The sequence below is a fragment of the Pseudophryne corroboree genome, chromosome 7 (assembly GCF_028390025.1).
Source record: "Pseudophryne corroboree isolate aPseCor3 chromosome 7, aPseCor3.hap2, whole genome shotgun sequence".
In the NCBI taxonomy this organism is placed as follows: domain Eukaryota; kingdom Metazoa; phylum Chordata; class Amphibia; order Anura; family Myobatrachidae; genus Pseudophryne; species Pseudophryne corroboree.
In genome coordinates, this window is record NC_086450.1 from 439,364,708 (window position 1) to 439,386,444 (window position 21,737).

At 47.8% G+C, this 21,737-nt stretch overlaps 1 protein-coding gene across 2 annotated transcripts in view; it reads left to right on the top strand.

Moving 5' to 3' along the window:
• Window positions 1-21,737, top strand: part of LOC134943839 (farnesyl pyrophosphate synthase-like) — a 120,717-nt gene that overhangs the window by 80,706 nt on the left and 18,274 nt on the right. For both annotated transcript variants that reach the window (XM_063932444.1, XM_063932445.1), the window contains exons 3-4: window positions 19,831-19,968; window positions 20,051-20,191. In XM_063932444.1, the coding sequence (XP_063788514.1) occupies window positions 19,840-19,968; window positions 20,051-20,191 (270 nt within the window). In that variant the 5' untranslated portion in view covers window positions 19,831-19,839. The remainder of the gene's footprint in view (window positions 1-19,830; window positions 19,969-20,050; window positions 20,192-21,737) is intronic.

Consider the following 21,737-nt stretch of genomic DNA (forward strand, 5'->3'; position numbering starts at 1 on the left):
AATATTGTGCGTGCATTACATCTGGGCAAATTCCAGCACGTCCCATGTTTTGCACATACCTTGAATTTGGTGGTGCAGAATTTTTTAAAAAACGACAGGGGCGTGCAAGAGATGCTGGCGGTGGCCAGAAAAATTGCGGGACACTTTCGGCGTACAGGCAGCACGTACAGAAGACTGGAGCACCACCAAAAACGCCTGAACCTGCCCTGCCATCATCTGAAGCAGGAGGTGGTAACGAGGTGGAATTCAACCCTCTATATGCTTCAGAGGTTGGAGGAGCAGCAAAAGGCCATTCAAGCCTATACAACTGACCACGATATAGGAGGTGGAATGCACCTGTCTCAAGCGCAGTGGAGAATGATTTCAACGTTGTGCAAGGTTCTGCAACCTTTTGAACTTGCCACACGTGAAGTCAGTTCAGACACTGCCAGCCTGAGTCAGGTCATTCCCCTCATCAGGCTTTTGCAGAAGAAGCTGGAGACATTGAAGGAGGAGCTAAGACAGAGCGATTCCGCTAGGCATGTGGGACTTGTGGATGGAGCCCTTAATTCGCTTAACAAGGATTCACGGGTGGTCAATCTGTTGAAATCAGAGCACTACATTTTGGCCACCGTGCTCGATCCTAGATTTAAAACCTACCTTGGATCTCTCTTTCCGGCGCACACAAGTCTGCTGGGTTTCAAAGACCTGCTGGTGAGAAAATTGTCAAGTCAAGCGGAACGCGACCTGTCAACATCTCCTCCTTCACATTCTCCCGCAACTGGGGGTGCGAGGAAAAGGCTCAGAATTCCGAGCCCACCCGCTGGCGGTGATGCAGGGCAGTCTGGAGCGACTGCTGATGCTGACATCTGGTCCGGACTGAAGGACCTGACAACCATTACGGACATGTCGTCTACTGTCACTGCATATGATTCTATCACCATTGATAGAATGGTGGAGGATTATATGAGTGACCGCATCCAAGTAGGCACGTCACACAGTCCGTACTTATACTGGCAGGAAAAAGAGGCAATTTGGAGGCCCTTGCACAAACTGGCTTTATTCTACCTAAGTTGCCCTCCCACAAGTGTGTACTCCGAAAGAGTGTTTAGTGCCGCCGCTCACCTTGTCAGCAATCGGCGTACGAGGTTACATCCAGAAAATGTGGAGAAGATGATGTTCATTAAAATGAATTATAATCAATTCCTCCGCGGAGACATTGACCAGCAGCAATTGCCTCCACAAAGTACACAGGGAGCTGACATGGTGGATTCCAGTGGGGACGAATTGATAATCTGTGAGGAGGGGGATGTACACGGTGATATATCGGAGGATGATGATGAGGTGGACATCTTGCCTCTGTAGAGCCAGTTTGTGCAAGGAGAGATTAATTGCTTCTTTTTTGGTGGGGGTCCAAACCAACCCGTCATTTCAGTCACAGTCGTGTGGCAGACCCTGTCACTGAAATGATGGGTTGGTTAAAGTGTGCATGTCCTGTTTTGTTTATACAACATAAGGGTGGGTGGGAAGGGCCCAAGGACAATTCCATCTTGCACCTCTTTTTTCTTTTATTTTTCTTTGCGTCATGTGCTGTTTGGGGAGGGTTTTTTGGAAGGGACATCCTGCGTGACACTGCAGTGCCACTCCTAGATGGGCCCGGTGTTTGTGTCGGCCACTAGGGTCGCTTATCTTTCTCACACAGTCAGCTACCTCATTGCGCCTCTTTTTTTCTTTGCGTCATGTGCTGTTTGGGGAGGGTTTTTTGGAAGGGACATCCTGCGTGACACTGCAGTGCCACTCCTAGATGGGCCCGGTGTTTGTGTCGGCCACTAGGGTCGCTTATCTTTCTCACACAGTCAGCTACCTCATTGCGCCTCTTTTTTTCTTTGCGTCATGTGCTGTTTGGGGAGGGTTTTTTGGAAGGGACATCCTGCGTGACACTGCAGTGCCACTCCTAGATGGGCCAGGTGTTTGTGTCGGCCACTAGGGTCGCTAATCTTACTCACACAGCTACCTCATTGCGCCTCTTTTTTTCTTTGCGTCATGTGCTGTTTGGGGAGGGTTTTTTGGAAGGGACATCCTGCGTGACACTGCAGTGCCACTCCTAGATGGGCCCGGTGTTTGTGTCGGCCACTAGGGTCGCTTATCTTTCTCACACAGTCAGCTACCTCATTGCGCCTCTTTTTTTCTTTGCGTCATGTGCTGTTTGGGGAGGGTTTTTTGGAAGGGACATCCTGCGTGACACTGCAGTGCCACTCCTAGATGGGCCAGGTGTTTGTGTCGGCCACTAGGGTCGCTAATCTTACTCACACAGCTACCTCATTGCGCCTCTTTTTTTCTTTGCGTCATGTGCTGTTTGGGGAGGGTTTTTTGGAAGGGACATCCTGCGTGACACTGCAGTGCCACTCCTAGATGGGCCCGGTGTTTGTGTCGGCCACTAGGGTCGCTTATCTTTCTCACACAGTCAGCTACCTCATTGCGCCTCTTTTTTTCTTTGCGTCATGTGCTGTTTGGGGAGGGTTTTTTGGAAGGGACATCCTGCGTGACACTGCAGTGCCACTCCTAGATGGGCCAGGTGTTTGTGTCGGCCACTAGGGTCGCTAATCTTACTCACACAGCTACCTCATTGCGCCTCTTTTTTTCTTTGCGTCATGTGCTGTTTGGGGAGGGTTTTTTGGAAGGGACATCCTGCGTGACACTGCAGTGCCACTCCTAGATGGGCCCGGTGTTTGTGTCGGCCACTAGGGTCGCTAATCTTGTCATGTGCTGTTTGGGGAGGGTTTTTTGGAAGGGACATCCTGCGTGACACTGCAGTGCCACTCCTAGATGGGCCCGGTGTTTGTGTCGGCCACTAGGGTCGCTTATCTTTCTCACACAGTCAGCTACCTCATTGCGCCTCTTTTTTTCTTTGCGTCATGTGCTGTTTGGGGAGGGTTTTTTGGAAGGGACATCCTGCGTGACACTGCAGTGCCACTCCTAGATGGGCCCGGTGTTTGTGTCGGCCACTAGGGTCGCTTATCTTTCTCACACAGTCAGCTACCTCATTGCGCCTCTTTTTTTGTTTGCGTCATGTGCTGTTTGGGGAGGGTTTTTTGGAAGGGACATCCTGCGTGACACTGCAGTGCCACTCCTAGATGGGCCCGGTGTTTGTGTCGGCCACTAGGGTCGCTTATCTTTCTCACACAGTCAGCTACCTCATTGCGCCTCTTTTTTTCTTTGCGTCATGTGCTGTTTGGGGAGGGTTTTTTGGGAGGGACATCCTGCGTGACACTGCAGTGCCACTCCTAGATGGGCCCGGTGTTTGTGTCGGCCACTAGGGTCGCTAATCTTACTCACACAGCTACCTCATTGCGCCTCTTTTTTTCTTTGCGTCATGTGCTGTTTGGGGAGGGTTTTTTGGAAGGGACATCCTGCGTGACACTGCAGTGCCACTCCTAGATGGGCCAGGTGTTTGTGTCGGCCACTAGGGTCGCTGAGCTTAGTCATCCAGCGACCTCGGTGCAAATTTTAGGACTAAAAATAATATTGTGAGGTGTAAGGTGTTCAGAATAGACTGAAAATGAGTGTTAATTATGGTTATTGAGGTTAATAATACTATGGGATCAAAATGACCCCCAAATTCAATGTTTTAAGCTGTTTTTTAGGGTTTTTTGAAAAAACCACCCGAATCCAAAACACACCCGAATCCGACAAAAAAAATTCGGTGAGGTTTTGCCAAAACGCGGTCGAACCCAAAACACGGCCGCGGAACCGAACCCAAAACCAAAACACAAAACCCGAAAAATTTCAGGCGCTCATCTCTAATACACACACACACACACACACACACACACACACACACACACACACACACACACACACACACACACACAGTCCTATATATATATATATATATATACACACACACACACACACACACACACACACACACACACACACACACACACACACACCCATATAGACACACACACAACCCCATGTGTGTATATATATATATATACACACAGCCTCATGTATATACACACACAGCCCCATATAGAAACACACACAACCCCATGTATATACACACACACACCCCCATATAGACACACGTACTGTACAGCCCCATGTATATACACGCACACACACAGCGCCATATAGGACACACACACAGACCTATGTATATACACACACACATGTCCCTAACACTACAACCACCGCTGGCGCTCCTCACCAATAGAAGAGGCATCTCCTGACAGCAGCAGCAGCTCCCGAGTCCCGACATCAACCTGAGCCTCTGAGGCGGGGGTGGGGAGAGAGCAGGCGGGAGACAAGTGAGCAGGGCTGTGAGGAGGCGGGCGCCTTGCCTGACACACTGCCGGGGGCGGCAAACCCCGCCTTCCTCTACTGAAACGATGGAATGCGCTGCTACCGCACGTCGCTCCTCCTATACATCAGCCGGCGCCTCTGTATGTTTGGGGGGGGGGCGAGCTGCCCCCTTGCCCCCCCAGTTCCGACGCCTCTGATCCCTAGGTATACCTCTGCCCAGTGACATGGTGCCATTACCCCTAGTTACACCTCTACCCAGTGTCAGGGCGCAGTCAACCCTAGTTACACCTGTGCCCATTGACAGGGTGCCATCATCCAGGGGCGGATTGGCCATAGAACTCACCAGAAAGATTCCAGGCAGGCTGACGCATCTGTGGGGCCTGTTTTGTGTGTTGTCATGAGGCCCCACCCCCCACATGACAGGCAGCCCACCGCACTCACTACACTGCATTGTCCCCATTCATTCTGTTATTCCATCTCTGCAGTATAGCAACTCTGCCATCCAGTGATGCTGCCATGGCTACACGGTATGTTATACCTCTTGTGCTGCCCATGTCATTCCACTGCTAAAATTTTTTACAGGGCCACTTTTAGATTCCAATCCGCCCCTAGTCTGCAGCAAAAGACGCAAGTACAGTCAGAATCTAGAAGGAGGGATCTCGCCACCCTCAACAGACCTCATCCGCTCATCAGACCGCTCCCCCATTAGGGCTGCTTCCATAAATTTCCCGGGCTGGTTTTCCATCCCAATCCACCCCTGCTGTCATCCCTAGTTTCACCTCTGCCCAGTGACAAGGTGCTGTCATCCCTAGTTTCACCTCTGCCCAGTGACAAGGTGCTGTCATCCCTAGTTTCACCTCTGCCCAGTGACAACTTCCGCTCTGTACAATAAATTTCCATTCTAAATATATATATTTATTTCTATACATGGTTCATCCTCTCCCGGCCTGGCAGTTTTCACTGCACCATTTAACTCAACAACGGTTTAAATGCATTAACTAGGGTAACATCATTACGTTGATGCCTAGCACAAGCATGTAATGAAACAAGTCTCGGAATTGGGGAACAGTCCTCATTACCATCTGGTGTCACCAGTTTTCACAACAGTGTCCCCAGCTCAGGCTTGTTTTGGTTTCTTCTTAAATCATCAGTAGTTTATTTACGGTAATGTCAGGATAGCATATATAGGGTCTGCATTGGTTACAGTTTTATACCAGCAAAGTATTCCCGCAACCGTCTCCTGGCTTGTCATCAACCACTAACTGGCATCAGTTTCCCAGCATCAACAAAAGAAAATGTACTTATACTTCCTCCCAGGCACTCACTATCTAATAATCACACCCACGTGGTAAACCTGTGATTCTGAGTTGTGTATGCAGGGACTAGTAAGGAATTAACCCTATCTTAAGCATAAGTCCGCAGACTCCAAAAGAAAGCATTAATTTCTCTCATAAGAGAACTACCTTGTTTGTCAGCGAAGATATAATGTGTGTATGCATGCATATTTATTAGAGATGAAGGGGTTCGGTTCTCAGAGAACCGAACCCTACTGAACATCACTACCAGAGCCTGAATCCGAGTCCAGCTCTGGTTTTCCCGTCTGACTCGGAAACCAGAATGAGGCAAAGTGTCATCATCCTGCTGGCGGATTCTCGTGGGGTTTAGATACCATATAAGGAGCCGTGCGTGGCCGCCATTTTCACTCCAATTCTGGAGAGTGTAGTGAGAGGACGTGTCTCTGTCCTCAGTGTCTGTGCAGGTGGGAAAGTGGGGTGGCGATTATAGTGCTGTCTTGTGCTGCTCAGTCCAGTGAAGTGCCTTAGCTGCATCAGTCAGTCCAGTGACCAGTCACAGTGGTGGTGTCCTCTGTTGCCATATGTCCAGTGCTGCTGTATAATAAGTTCCTTACAGTGTTGCTGTGTTGTCCTGTATCATACCAGTGGTAGTGTCCTGTGCATCAGTCAGTCCAGTGACTAGTCACAGTGGTGGTGTCCTCTGCTGCCATATGTCCAGTGCTGCTGTATAATAAGTTCCTTACAGTGTCGCTGTGTTGTCCTGCATCAGACCAGTGGTAGTGTCCTGTGCATCAGTCAGTCCAGTGACCAGTCACAGTGGTGGTGTCCTCTGCTGCCATATGTCCAGTGCTGCTGTATAATAAGTCCATTACAGTGTCGCTGTGTTGTCCTGCATCAGACCGGTGGTAGTGTCCTATGCATCAGTCAGTCCAGTGACCAGTCACATTGGTGGTGTCCTCTGCTGCCATATGTCCAGTGCGGCTGTATAATAAGTTCCTTACAGTGTTGCTGTGTTGTCCTGCATCAGACCGGTGGTAGTGTCCTGTGCATCAGTCAGTCCAGTGACCAGTCACAGTGGTGGTGTCCTCTGCTGACATATGTCCAGTGCTGCTGTATAATAAGTCCCTTACAGTGTTGTTATGTGGTCCTGAATCAGACCAGTGGTAGTGTCCTGTGCATCAGTCAGTCCAGTGACCAGTCACATTGGTAGTGTCCTCTGCTGCCATATGTCCAGTGCTGCTTTATAATAAGTCCCTTACAGTGTTGCTGTGTTGTCCTGCATCAGACCAGTGGTAGTGTCCTGTGCATCAGTCAGTCCAGTGACCAGTCACAGTGGTGGTGTCCTCTGCTGCCATATGTCCAGTGCTGCTGTATAATAAGTTCCTTACAGTGTCGCTGTGTTGTCCTGCATCAGATTAGTGGTAGTGTCCTGTGCATTAGTCAGTCCAGTGACTAGTCACAGTGGTGGTGTCCTCTGCTGACTTATGTCCAGTGCTGCTGTATAATAAGTTCCTTACAGTGTCGCTGTGTTGTCCTGCATAAGACCAGTAGTAGTGTCCTGTGCATCAGTCAGTCCAGTGACCAGTCGCATTGGTGGTGTCCTCTGCTGCCATATGTCCAGTGCTGCTGTATAATAAGTCCATTACAGTGTTGCTGTGTTGTCCTGCATCAGACCAGTGGTAGTGTCCTCTGCTGTATATTATTTACTCAAAATAAAGGAGTTATGAACATTTAATTCAAATATAATTTTTACAGGGTTTGCCCTGTGTGGTGTAGGGGTACACATTGTGTTATATAACTCCAGAAAAATAATGGAGAACAAAAATTTGGAGGATAAAATAAAGAAAGATAAAGAACCACTTCCTCCTATTGCTGAAGCTGCTGCCAGTAGTCATGACATAGATGATGAAATGCCATCAATGTCTTCTGCCAAGGCCGATGCCCAATGTCATAGTAGAGGGCATGTCAAATCCAAAAAGCAAAAGTTCAGTAAAATTACCCAAAAATTACATTTAAATGGTCTGAAAAGAAACGTAAACTTGCCAATATGCCATTTACGACACGGAGTTGCAAGGAACGGCTAAGTCCCTGGCCTATGTTCATGACTAGTGGTTCAGCTTCACATGACGATGGAAGCCCTCATCCTTCAGCTAGAAAAATGATAAGAGTTAAGCTGACAAAAGCACAGCAAAGAACTGTGCGTTCTAAGATGGTATCACAAATCCCCAAGGAGACTCCAAGTGTTGCCTGACCTTCCCAACACTGGACGGGAAGAGGTGGCTCCTTCCACCATTTGCACGCCCCCTGCAAGTGCTGGAAGGAGCACCCACAGTCCAGTTCCTGATATTCAAATTGAAGATGTCACTGTTGAAGTACACCAGGATGAGGATATGGGTGTTGCTGGCGCTGAGGAGAAAGTTGATGAGGATTCTGATGGTGATGTGGTTTGTTTAAATCAGGCACCGGGGAAGACACCTGTTGTCTGTGGGATGAATTAACCCATTGTGATGCCTGTGAAAAATACCAAAAAAGCCACCTTTTCAGTGTGGAATTATTTTTCCACAAATCCGGACAACAGGTGTCAAGCCACGTGTTGCCTCTGTCAATCTGTAATAAGTATATGTAAGGACGTTAACCACCTAGGAACATCCTCCCTTATACGTCATCCACTGCACATACATCAGAAGTTAGTGTCAAGTTGTAAAACTTCACGTAGGAGCATAAGCAGACCACTGACACCTAAATCCCTTCTTCCTCTTGTACCCAAGCTCCTGCAAGCCACACCACCAACTCCCTCAACGTCAACTTCCTCCTCAGTCAGGAACGTCAGTAGTTCTGCAGGCCATGTCACTGGCAAAACTGAGGAGTCCTCTCCTAACCGGGAATCCTCCGGAGGATCCTTGAGTGGTACGCCTGCTGTTGCTGCAGCTGCTGTTGTTGCTGCTGGGAGTCAATCGTCATCCCAGAGGGGAAGTCAGAAGACCACTTGTACTACTTCAATTAAGCAAGTGACTGTCCAACAGTCCTTTGTGAGGAAGATAAAATATGACAGCAGTCATCCTGTTGCAAAGTGGATAACTGAGGCCTTGACAGCTATGTTGGTGTTAGACGTGCACCCAGTATCCGCCATTAGTTCAGTGGGACTTAGAGAGTTGTTTGAGGTAGTGTGTCCCTAGTACCAAATCCCATCTAGGTTCCACTTCACTAGGCAGGCGATACCAAGTATGTACAGAGATGTCAGAAAAAGTGTCCTCAGCAGGGACGTGCAGTGAGCTAACTGGCTCAGGAGGCACTGGCTAGCACCAGAGCCAGATTTACATGCAATATATGAGCTAAAGCGTACATCTGGGCATTATTCACAGGTGTAGCAGTATAAACTCCTGGAAATTTGGTGAGATTTGATCAGACATGTGCGTAAACGCTAGCCAGGTGAGGCACTGCCTCACCTGCCATATACTTTTTACTCTAGAATTTGGGCTATAAAAATTATTAGAATAATGCAAAGAAGATATTTCAAACAAATTAGTAGTATTTTTCATATAGTTTATTTAGTCAAAACTATGGTTTAAACGTAAGTATGACAGTAAAGGCTCTGCCTCACCTGCCTCACCCCACCGCACATCACTGGACTCCTCAGTGTCCTAAAAATACAGTTGTACCCACTGTCCACTTAACCATGGACATGTGGACAAGTGGAACAGGGCAGATTAAGGACTATATGACTATAACAGCCCACAGGGTAAATGCATTGCTTCCCGCAGCAAGAACAGCAGCGGCACCAGTAGTAGCATCTCGCAAATGCCAACTCATTCTTAGGCAGGCTATGCTATGTATAACCGCTTTCCGTAAGAGGCACACCACTGACAACCTCTTATGGAAAGTGAGGGACATCATTGCACAATGGCTTACCCAAATCAGACTCTCCTGTGTTATGATTCCCGTACTCCAGACCAGAAGAGATCTTATGGCAGAGGTCTGAGTACTGGGAAGATATGCTGGTTGTGGGAGCAGGAGAGCCTAGTAACCCCTGGCGCCCTAACTCCGTTGTCTCGCCCGTGTTATCAGAAATCCCTTGCGAGACTATGGTTGCTTGAGCCCATGGCAGCCGCGTTCGAAGGGCGGATTATGTCTGCCCAACCCCGATGCCCCCGCAGGTCTTAATGGGAGACAAAGGGAAATCCGAGACAGGGTGATAACAAGGGGCCCTCTGACTAAGCAACCAGGCCAGGGGTTACAAGCTAACTAACTTTAACCAAAGGTATGTGCGGACTAGCCGCCTGGGAAAAGGACAACCAAAGAACCACTGATCCGTTACTCCTATCCAGCACCGCTGGATACCAGAGTGGATCTGTGGGAGCGGAATCCTCCGCAAAAGCTCCAGAACACAAATTAACTAAATAATAAACAGTAAGCGGACAAGCCGCAACACACGGCTGAGCCGCGACTCACGAACACCACAGGATGTTAAAGGTGCTCGGTCAGACTCCAGGAATAGATGGCAAACTTCAGAGTACAGGATCTCTGAGGACAGGAACAACCGGATTGAGCAGGACTGGAAACTCTCTGTAGCAGACACAGGCAAACAGGAAGCTATCACCGGCGTCTGTAAGAAGTCCTGAGGGTGCCTTTATTCAGGAACCCTCCAATCAAGATCCAGACAGGGTAATCAATGGAAATGCCGTGCAGCTTGCATGCTGCATGGCCAGCACAAAATCAGGTAATTTAGGACAGACCCAGCAACGGGGAACGCGGCTGAACGTGGCGTCCCCGTTGCTAAGGTCAGAGCGGCTCTGTGCGCCCGGCGTCTAGCGTTGCCAGGGAGCCGGCGGCTGAACGCGCACGGCGTCCCTGGTTGCTAGGCGCCGGGCCGCACCGACGAGCGGACCCCGGCGCCTAACAGTACCCCCCCCTTGAGGAGGGGTCAAGGAACCCCTAAAGCCAGGTTTCTGAGGAAATTCTCGAAAAAATGCCCTTTTGAGCCTTGGGGCATGAAGGTCCTCATCCAGGACCCAAGACCTTTCCTCTGGCCCATAACCTCTCCAATGTACCAAAAAATAAAGCCGACCCCGGGACAACTTGGAATCGAGAACCTTCTCCACCAAGAACTCCTGCTGACCCTGTACATTTACTGGAGATCTCCCCTGAGATATTCTACGAGGAAATCTACTGGACGAAACATAAGGTTTAAGTAATGAGCAATGGAAGGTATTTCCGATCCGTAAAGTTTTTGGTAAGCGTAACCGGAAAGCAACTGGATTGACTTTTTTGATAATGAGAAATGGTCCAATAAATCTAGGACCCAATCTGGCTGAGGTTTGTCGGAGTTTAATGTTGCGAGTCGACAACCACACCCTGTCTCCTACTTTAAAAGTGCACGGCCGCCGGAGTCTGTCAGAAAATCTTTTTTCCTGGAATGCTGCTTTTCTGAGAGCCAGGTGCACTTTTTTCCAAATAAGTTTAAGATGAGAGGTCAGGGCCAGAGAGGAGACAGAGGAATGTTGAAAAAATGAATTAGCTCTGGGGTGAAAACCAAAAACTGCAAAAAATGGAGACACATTGGTGGAGGAATGACAAGCATTATTATAAGCAAACTCCGCCAATGGAAGAAACTCAGACCAGTCATTTTGGAGTTTGGCCGAGTACAAACGCAAATATTGTTTAAGAGATTGGTTAACTCGCTCAGTCTGTCCATTGGATTGGGGATGATAGCCGGAGGTTAATGATAATTTCATCTTCAACGAAGCACAAAAGGACTTCCAAAATTGTGCAATGAATTGTGGACCCCTGTCAGAGACAATATCAGTGGGTAAGCCATGGAGTCTGAAAACATGGCGGAGGAACAAGACTGCCAATCCCTGGGCAGATGGCAATCGGGGAAGAGCAATGAAATGGGCCATTTTGCTAAAACGGTCCACTACCACCCATATGACTCGGCATCCGGCTGACAGAGGGAGGTCCACCACAAAATCCATGGAGATATGCGACCATGGCCTAAGGGGAACATTCAAGGGCATAAGTTGACCTATAGGCAAAGAACGGGGAACTTTATGCTGTGCACAGACCTGACAAGAAAAAACAAACTCTTTAATGTCTTTGGAAAGACCAGGCCACCATACTGAGCGGGAGACTAATTCCAAAGTCTTAGCGATTCCCGGATGCCCGGCAACCTTGCTATCATGAAACTCCGCCAAAACAGTAGCTCTCAAAAACTCAGGGACAAAAAGACGACCAGCAGGAGTATTTCCAGGAGCTTGATGTTGAAGCAGCTTTAACTGGGTAAATACATCCTGTGTGAGGCCTGCCCGAATGACTGAAGACGGAAGTATGGGAGTAACAGGACTGTTGTCTTGAACTGGAAGAAAACTGCGTGACAGGGCATCTGCCTTAGTATTCTTGGAACCTGGCCTGAAGGTGATAATGAATTTGAAACGAGTAAAAAATAAAGCCCAACGAGCCTGCCGGGCATTCAGTCGTTTGGCAGATTCAATGTATTGAAGATTTTTGTGATCAGTCAAAACTGAAATGGTATGGGTCGCTCCTTCAAGCCAATGCCTCCACTCCTCGAAAGCCCATTTAATAGCCAGCAATTCCCGGTTACCAACATCGTAGTTGGATTCTGCAGATGAGAATTTCCTGGACATAAAGGCACAAGGATGTAATTCAAGGGAATCTGGATCCTTCTGAGAAAGGATAGCCCCTACTCCAACCTCCGAGGCATCAACCTCAACAATGAAAGGCAATTCTGGGTTGGGATGTCTAAGGACAGGGGCTGAGACAAAGGCTTGTTTCAAGGCCTGAAAAGATAACTCAGCTTCACATGACCAATTGGTAGGATCTGCTCCCTTCTTAGTAAGTGCCACAATGGGAGCAACTAGGTCAGAGAAAGAGTGAATAAATCTTCTATAGTAGTTCGCAAACCCTAAAAAGCGCTGAATTGCTTTTAAATTGGTGGGTTGCGCCCAACTAAGGATGGCTTGGAGCTTCTTCGGTTCCATACGGAATCCCCGAGGGGAAATAATGTACCCTAAAAAGGATACCTCCGTGACATGAAATTCACACTTCTCCAGTTTGGCATATAGGTGATTTTCACGTAATTTCTTTAGCACCTGACGCACCTGGGTAACATGTTGTTCTTCAGAGTCAGAATATATCAAAATATCGTCTAAGTAGACTACAACGAATCTCCCAAGAAATTCACGGAGCACATCATTAATGAGATCCTGGAAAACTGCCGGAGCGTTTGACAGGCCGAATGGCATAACCAGATACTCATAGTGGCCTGATTGAGTACTGAATGCCGTTTTCCACTCATCCCCTGACTTGATTCTGATGAGGTTATATGCTCCTCTAAGGTCAATTTTGGAAAAAATCACAGCCGAACGTAGCTGATCAAAGAGGACAGAGATCAGCGGCAGAGGGTAAGTATTCTTTACTGAGATTTTATTCAAAGCTCTAAAGTCAATGCAGGGTCTGAGTGAACCATCCTTCTTCTCTACGAAGAAGAAACCTGCACTTAATGGGGATTTAGATGGCCTGATAAAACCTTTCCCAAGGCTTTCTTTCACATACTCATTCATGGCCATAGTTTCAGGACCAGACAATGCATATAACCTTCCTTTAGGCAACGTGGCACCAGGAATTAGCTCAATGGCACAATCGTAAGGCCTATGGGGAGGCAGAATATCCGCATTGCCCTTGGAAAACACGTCGACAAAATCCTGATATTCCTCAGGAATGGGTGCAGGAACGGCGGCAGCTACTCGGATAGGAAGCGTAATACATTCTTTACTACAGATGGTACCCCATTGTAAGATCTCCCCCGACTGCCAATCAATGATGGGATTATGAAAGGCCAGCCAAGGGTGACCCAGAACCACAGGAACTGCTGGACAATGAGTAAGGAAAAACTCAATCTTTTCAGAATGCAGGGCACCCACCGAGAGTAAAACAGGAGGTGTACCTAGAGAAATAACCCCATTGGACAAGGGACTCCCATCTAAACCATGCATGGTGACACACCTACCCAAGGTTAACTGAGGAATACCTAAGGCCTTGGCCCATGTTAAATCCATAAAGTTCCCTGCAGCTCCACTGTCCACAAAAGCAGAGACCGAGGAACAGAGGCTGCCAAAGGAAACTTTAGCAGGAACTAACAGTGAATTATTTGAGGAGATGAGCTGCAGACCAAAGTGAACCCCCTCACAACTCACTTGGTCAGGAAGTTTCCCGATTTGTTCGGACAACTACGGGCAAAATGTCCCTTACCTCCACAGTATAAACAAAGACCAGAATTTTGCCTCCTGGTTCTTTCTTCAGGAGACAATTTGGAGAGACCTATCTGCATAGGCTCCTCCATGTCTACAGGAATGGAAAGCACACAAGGAGAAGACCCGACAGATGCCCCTTTTTCAGCCCTCCGCTCTCTGAGCCGACGATCTATCTTAATAGAGAGCTCCATGAGTTTATCGAGAGTCTCAGGAGCGGGATACTGAAGGAGACTGTCTTTTATAGATTCAGATAAGCCGAGGCGAAACTGACTGCGCAGGGCTGGGTCATTCCATCCACAGTCGTTCGACCAACGGCGAAACTCCGTACAATAATTCTCTGCGGGATTCCTACCCTGTCTAAGAGCACGCAACTGACTCTCAGCGGACGCCTCTCTATCAGGGTCGTCATACAATAGCCCTAAAGATTTTAAAAAGGCGTCTACAGACGATAAGGCCGGATCGTCTGTCTTTAAACCAAAAGCCCAGGTCTGAGGATCCCCCTGAAGCAGAGAAATAATAATTCCAACCCGCTGAGCCTCCGTACCTGAGGAGACTGGTCTTAAACGAAAATAAAGTTTACAAGACTCTTTAAAATTAAAAAACTGTTTTCTATCCCCAGAAAAACGGTCAGGCAGATGCATTTTTGGTTCAGGGATGACCCTCGGGGAAGTCCGTAACAGATCTTCCTGTGACCTCACCCGGAGGGACAGATCCTGAACCATCTGAGTAAGTTCTTGAATCTGACTAACTAGAAGCTGGCCAGGATTTGGCCCAATACCGGCGGGATTCATGAGGCCGACAAAATCTCCCAACTGAATAAGTGAAAAAATTAACTCCTGTTAATTTAAATTTTTTCTTTTGTCTGGCCGGTGATAATGTTATGATTCCCGTACTCCAGACCAGAAGAGATCTTATGGCAGAGGTCTGAGTACTGGGAAGATATGCTGGTTGTGGGAGCAGGAGAGCCTAGTAACCCCTGGCGCCCTAACTCCGTTGTCTCGCCCGTGTTATCAGAAATCCCTTGCGAGACTATGATTGCTTGAGCCCATGGCAGCCGCGTTCGAAGGGCGGATTATGTCTGCCCAACCCCGATGCCCCCGCAGGTCTTAATGGGAGACAAAGGGAAATCCGAGACAGGGTGATAACAAGGGGCCCTCTGACTAAGCAACCAGGCCAGGGGTTACAAGCTAACTAACTTTAACCAAAGGTATGTGCGGACTAGCCGCCAGGGAAAAGGACAACCAAAGAACCACTGATCCGTTACTCCTATCCAGCACCGCTGGATACCAGAGTTGATCTGTGGGAGCGGAATCCTCCGCAAAAGCTCCAGAACACAAATTAACTAAATAATAAACAGTAAGCGGACAAGCCGCAACACACGGCTGAGCCGCGACTCACGAACACCACAGGATGTTAAAGGTGCTCGGTCAGACTCCAGGAATAGATGGCAAACTTCCGAGTACAGGATCTCTGAGGACAGGAACAACCGGATTGAGCAGGACTGGAAACTCTCTGTAGCAGACACAGGCAAACAGGAAGCTATCACCGGCGTCTGTAAGAAGTCCTGAGGGTGCCTTTATTCAGGAACCCTCCAATCAAGATCCAGACAGGGTAATCAATGGAAATGCCGTGCAGCTTGCATGCTGCACGGCCAGCACAAAATCAGGTAATTTAGGACAGACCCAGCAACGGGGAACGCGGCTGAACGTGGCGTCCCCGTTGCTAAGGTCAGAGCGGCTCTGTGCGCCCGGCGTCTAGCGTTGCCAGGGAGCCGGCGGCTGAACGCGCACGGCGTCCCTGGTTGCTAGGCGCCGGGCCGCACCGACGAGCGGACCCCGGCGCCTAACATCCTGGGGATTTGGGATATCAGACAACGCCACCAATATTGTGCATGTATTACATCTGGGCAAATTCCAGCATGTCCCATGTTTTGCACATACAATTAATTTGGTGGTGCAGAATTTTTTGAAAAATGACAGGGGCGTGCAGGAGATGCTGTCAGTGGCCCAAAAATTGTGGGCCACTTTCGGCATTCAGCCACCGCGTGTCGATGGCTTGAACCTGCCCTGCCATCACCAGAAGCAAGAGGTGGCAACGAGGTGGAATTCAACACTCTATATGCTTCAGAGGATGGAGGTGCAGCAAAAGTCCATTCAAGCCTATACATCCACCTATGATATAGGCAAAGGAGGGGGAATGCACCTGACTCAAGCACAGTGGAGAATGATTTCCATCTTGTGCAAGGTTCTCCAACCCTTCGAACTTGCTACACATGAACTCAGTTCAGACACTGCCAGCTTGTGTCAGGTCATTCCCCTCATCAGGCTTTTGCAGAAGCAGCTGGAGAAATTGAAGGAGAAGCTAATACGGAGCGATTCCGCAAAGTATGTGGGACTTGTGGATGGAGACCTTCATTCGCTTTGCCAGGATTCAAGGGTGCAATTGTTAGAAACTTTTGCGCTATATTATAAATTTATATGATATGGCAGACAAAAATAACAGACTCCTATTGAATTAAAAATATTTAATAATATATGAATAATCATAAATCATAAAACAAGATCGGTCTTAGTAGTTTAAACATTTAAGATGACAAGTATATATACTTTCCAATAAAAGGAGGTGAACTTAAGCATATTCTGTGCACAGAGGTGTAAAAACTAGCTCTATAGCTAAATGACTTAATTTAAAAAGTTTAAAAAATGGCTCAAGTGTAGCTGCTGGTAGAACCCGTATAATAAATGTTTCCAATAGACAGTCACTTTGTATCAAAGTTCCTTTGAATGTAATAATCCAACATAGGTCAGTAAAATGAATGAGAGCCGTTTTCAACCGGAATCTTACGTGATGTGTGAGCAAGTAGTATCAGCAGGAGTACATCCCGACGTCCACCACACTGGCTTCTAGCTGAGGGGAAAACGGCACCTGCACTGGTGCCTGCTGTAACCTGTCCTGCTCGGTCTGAATGCTCCACAGGTCTCCACCTCTACGTGCCGTTTGCGGGCACCGGTGAGCGGCTCCTCTCCACTCAAGAATAAACAACCAGCAGATGAATGCTGCGGCCGGTATGTACTACGGGTCTAACTCCAGCTGGGGTCCAACAGTTCAGCTCCTGATGCGTTTCGCTCCTCCCACAGGGGCTTCTTCAAAGAATCTATTCAAGGATTCAAGGGTGGTCAATCTGTTGAAATCAGAGCACTACATTTTGGCCACCATGCTCGATCCTAGGTTTAAAACCTATGTTGTATCTCTCTTTCCAGCAGACACAAGTCTGCAGAGGTTCAAAGACCTACTGGTGAGAAAATTGTCAACTCAAGCGGAACGTGACCCATCAACAGCTCCTCCTTCATTTTCTCCCACAACTGGGGCTGCGAGGAAAAGGATAATATTTCCTAGCCCACCCGCTGGCGGTGATGCAGGACAGTCAGGAGCGAGTGCTGACACCTGCCAATGATTACTGACATGTCTGCTGTCACTGCATATGATTCTGTCACCACTGAAAGAATGGTGGAGGATATGAGTGACAGCATCCAAGTAGGCATGTCAGGCAGTCTGTATGTATACTGGCTTTATTTTACCTAAGTTGCCCCCCCTCCAGTGTGTACTCCGAAAGAGTGTTTAGTGCAGCCGTTGACCTTGTCAGCAATCAGCGTAGGAGGTTACTTCCACAAACTGTGGAGAAGATGATGTTCATCAAAATGAATTAAAAATTCCTCCGGGAAAACCTTTACCAGCAATTGCCTCCAGAAAGCACACAGGGACACAGGGACCTGTGATGGTGGATTCCAGTGGGGACAAATTAATACTCTGTGAGGAGGAGGCTGCACACACTGAAAGGGGTGAGGAATCAGAGGATGAGGATGAGGTCGACATCTTGCCTCTGTAGAGCCAGTTTGTGCAAGGAGATATTGATTGATTCTTTTTTGGTGAGGGCCCAAACAAACCAGTCATTTCAGCCACAGTCGTGAGGCAGACCCTATCGCTGAAATGATTGGTTTGTTAAAGTGTGCATGTCCTGTTTATACAACATAATGGTGGGTGGGAGGGCCCAAGGACAATTCCATCTTGCACCTCTTTTTCTTCTTTGCATCATGTGCTGTTTGGGGACTAATTTTTTAAGTACCATTCTGTCTGACACTGCCATAAAACTCCAGGGGTAATGCCGTATAAGTCATGGGGTACTGCCGTATAAGTCGAGGGGTACTGCCGTATAAGTCCAGTCCAGTGGTGCTGTCTTGTGCTGCATCAGCCCAGTGGTGGTGTTATGTGCTGCCATAAGTCCAGTGGTGGTGTCCTGTGCTGAATATTATTTACTCCAAATAAAAGGCTTATATACATTACTTATATTATTATCCAAATAATTTTTACTGGGTTTGCCCTGTGTGGTGTAGGGGTACGCTCACCTGTGCTGCATATTATTATAATAGCTCCAAATAAAAGGGTTATTATTATCCAAATTAATTTTACAGGCTTTGCCATGTGTGTGTGTGGTTTAGGGGTACTCTCTCCTGTACCACTAATATTGTGCGTGTATTACATCTGGGCAAATTTCAGCAAGTTCCATGTTTGTTCCGCACACTTGTGTCGCTTAGCTTAGCCATATAGCTACCTCATTGCACCTCTTTCTTCTTTGCATGATGTGCTGTTTAGGGCCTAATTTTTTTAAGTGCCATCCTATCTGCAACTGCAGTACCACTCCTAAATGGGCTAGGTGTTTGTGCTGCACACTTGTCTCGCATTGCTTAGTCATACAGCTACCTCATTGCACCTCTTTTACTTCTTTTACTAATATTGTGCGTGTATTACATCTGGGCAAATTTCAGCAAGTTCCATGTTTGTTCCGCACACTTGTGTCGCTTAGCTTAGCCATATAGCTACCTCATTGCACCTCTTTCTTCTTTGCATGATGTGCTGTTTAGGGCCTAATTTTTTTAAGTGCCATCCTGTCTGCAACTGCAGTACCACTCCTAAATGGGCTAGGTGTTTGTACTGCACACTTGTCTCGCTTTGCATAGTCATACAGCTACCTCATTGCACCTCTTTTAATTCTGTGCTGTTTGGGGACTAGTTTTTTTAAGTGCCATCCTGTCTGCAACTGCAGTACCACTCCTAAATGGGCTAGGTGTTTGTGCTGCACACTTGTGTCGCTTAGCTTAGTCATACAGCTACCTCATCGCACCTCTTTTACTTCTTTGCATGATGTGCTGTTTGGGGACTAGTTTTTTTAAGTGCCATCCTGTCTGCAACTGCAGTGCCACTTCTAGATGGTCCAGGTGTTGTGCCGCACACTTGTGTCGCTTAGCTTAGTCATACAGCTAACTCATTGCACCTCTTTTACTTCTTTGCATGATGTGCTGTTTGGGGCCTAGTTTTTTTAAGTGCCATCCTGTCTGCAACTGCAGTGCCACTTCTAGATGGTCCACGTGTTTGTGCCGCACACTTGTGTCGCTTAGCTTAGTCATACAGCTAACTCATTGCACCTCTTTTACTTCTTTGCATGATGTGCTGTTTGGGGCCTAGTTTTTTTAAGTGCCATCTTGTCTGCAACTGCAGTGCCACTCCTAGATGGGCCAGGTGTTTGTTCCGCACACCTGTGTCGCTTAGCTTAGTCATACGGCCAACTCAGTGCAACCTTTTGGCCTAAAAACAATATTGTAAGGTGTGAGGTATTCAGAATAGATTGTAAATGAGTGAAAATTAATATTATTGAGGTTAATAATACCGTAGGATCAAAATTACCCTCAAATTCTGTGATTTTAGCTGTTTTTATGTTTTTTTCAAAAATCATCCAGATCCAAAACCAAAACACAAAAGGGTGGTTTTGGGAAAACCAATCCAGATCCAAAACACGAGCATGGAACCAGAACCAAAACCAAAACACAAAACACGAAAAGTGCTTGCCGCACAACTCTAATATTTATAGTGCTTATACACCTATATATAGCTCTCAGTTGACAGATGTCGTGTTGGTTTCCTCCCAGCCCGTGACAATGGCCTCCGTGAAGGCCTCCGATATTTTCCAGGACTTTTCCAGCTTCTTTGAGAAGGTAGTGCAGGACCTGACAGTGGAGGAATGTGGACACCCAGAGATTGGGGTTGCCATCTCACGCTTGCGAGAGGTAAGTAAGATATGTGAGGCTCAGCTTAGCTATCTTACACTTCTTTCCCAAAACTGTACCAATGTGAATGTTTGCTTCATAGGTCCTGGAGTACAATGCCCCTGGAGGAAAGTATAATCGAGGTTCCACTGTATTGGCCTCTGTCCGGGAGCTGTTGCCACTGACCCTGCAGGATGTGGAGACCATAGAGAGGGCCCAGGTGGTGGGCTGGTGTATAGAGCTGGTGAGGTCCCAATTTTGTCTGTGATATCTGTCTATGTCACATAATTATTATGAGCCGCTGCAGCTCATAGCCTGTTTTTTCGGATCCTGGCCATTGCTAGGACCCCGGGCCGCCAGAGTGCGGTGTTAGTGCCGCATGGCATGCTGGTCCCAGCTATGGCTAGGACACCAGGGATGCTAGCATGCCGAGAGCAGTGCTGTGCTGACCGTGTCCAAGCTGGTTCTGATCAGCTGGTACACTCTTCACCGTTCTCGTACCTACAGCTCCACACCTGCAGATTATTAATGAGTTAAGGGGCCTGGTTCTGTGGAGGTGTACTGATTGGTCTGTATGTGTGTTAAAGGCAGTCAGGCCTTTATCCAGTCTGAAACCCTGTTCTGTTGTAATCTAAAACCTTGTTTGTTTATCCATCCTGAAACCCTGTCTGTTCCAGCCTGGTCTATGTACTCCTGCCTTTATCCCTGTCTTTGCGTTGTCTGCACTCCTGTTTATACTAAAACTGTGCACCAGTTTAAGTTTTTAAAGCATCGTACCCAACTATTTGGTCTGGGAAGCGCCCTAGAGTCCATATGCTGATTCTTCAGAGACCTTCTCAGGGTGGGGGCTTGGGGATTCCTGACTTCAAACGCTACTATTTGGCAGCCCAACTCTCTCAATGGAGAACGAGTTGTGCTGGAGAGTTAGATTTGGGTGGGTTATTTTGTTTCTGTGCAGGGTAAATACTGGCTGCTTTATTTTTACTCTGCAATTTAGATTTCAGTTTGAACATACCCCACCCAAATCTAATTATCTCTGTACGTTATATCTACCCCACCTTAACATTTACATGGTTTTGCCCATTAGAGAAAAATGTTGCTGTTGCAATCAGGTCTGAATTAGGGGACCGATTCAGACCTGATCGCTGCTGTGCGTTTTCTCACAGGCTGAGATCAGGTCTGAACTGCGCATGTGTATGCACCGCAATGCGCAGGCGTGATGGACCGCTGCAATGGGGAGCACCGGTCAGAGATGGGATGGTGTGAAAAATCCACACCGGCGATCACAAGGAGATTGACAGGAAGAGGGCATTTGTGGGTGGCAACTGACCGTTTTTAAGGAGTGTCCAGAAAAACACAGGAGGGATCAGGCATTTGGAGGGAGGGTTTCTGACGTCAGCTCCGTCCCCGATCATCGCAGCAGCTGAGTAAGTCCTGGGCTGAGCAGAATCTGCACAAACTTATGTTTGTGCAGTTCGGCTACAAATGCGATCATACATCTGCACACATCCAATACCCTTCCCCTGTAGGCGGCGACTACCTGAACGCAGGGAAGCAAAATACGCACCCTAGCTATCAGGTCTCAATTACCCCCCAGAACTCTCACAAATCAGGTCTCAATTCCTTGGAATCCAGACTGCTCATCTCAGTGGCGTAACTAGATTTTTTTCTCCTCCAAGTCAAAAAATTCTTCGGCGCCTCCCCCCCCCCCCCCTACCCCCCATCCCCCATAATTGGCACTAGTAAAGGGACAAACATGCGCGCGCCTAAGGCGCGCGCGTGCTGCAAAA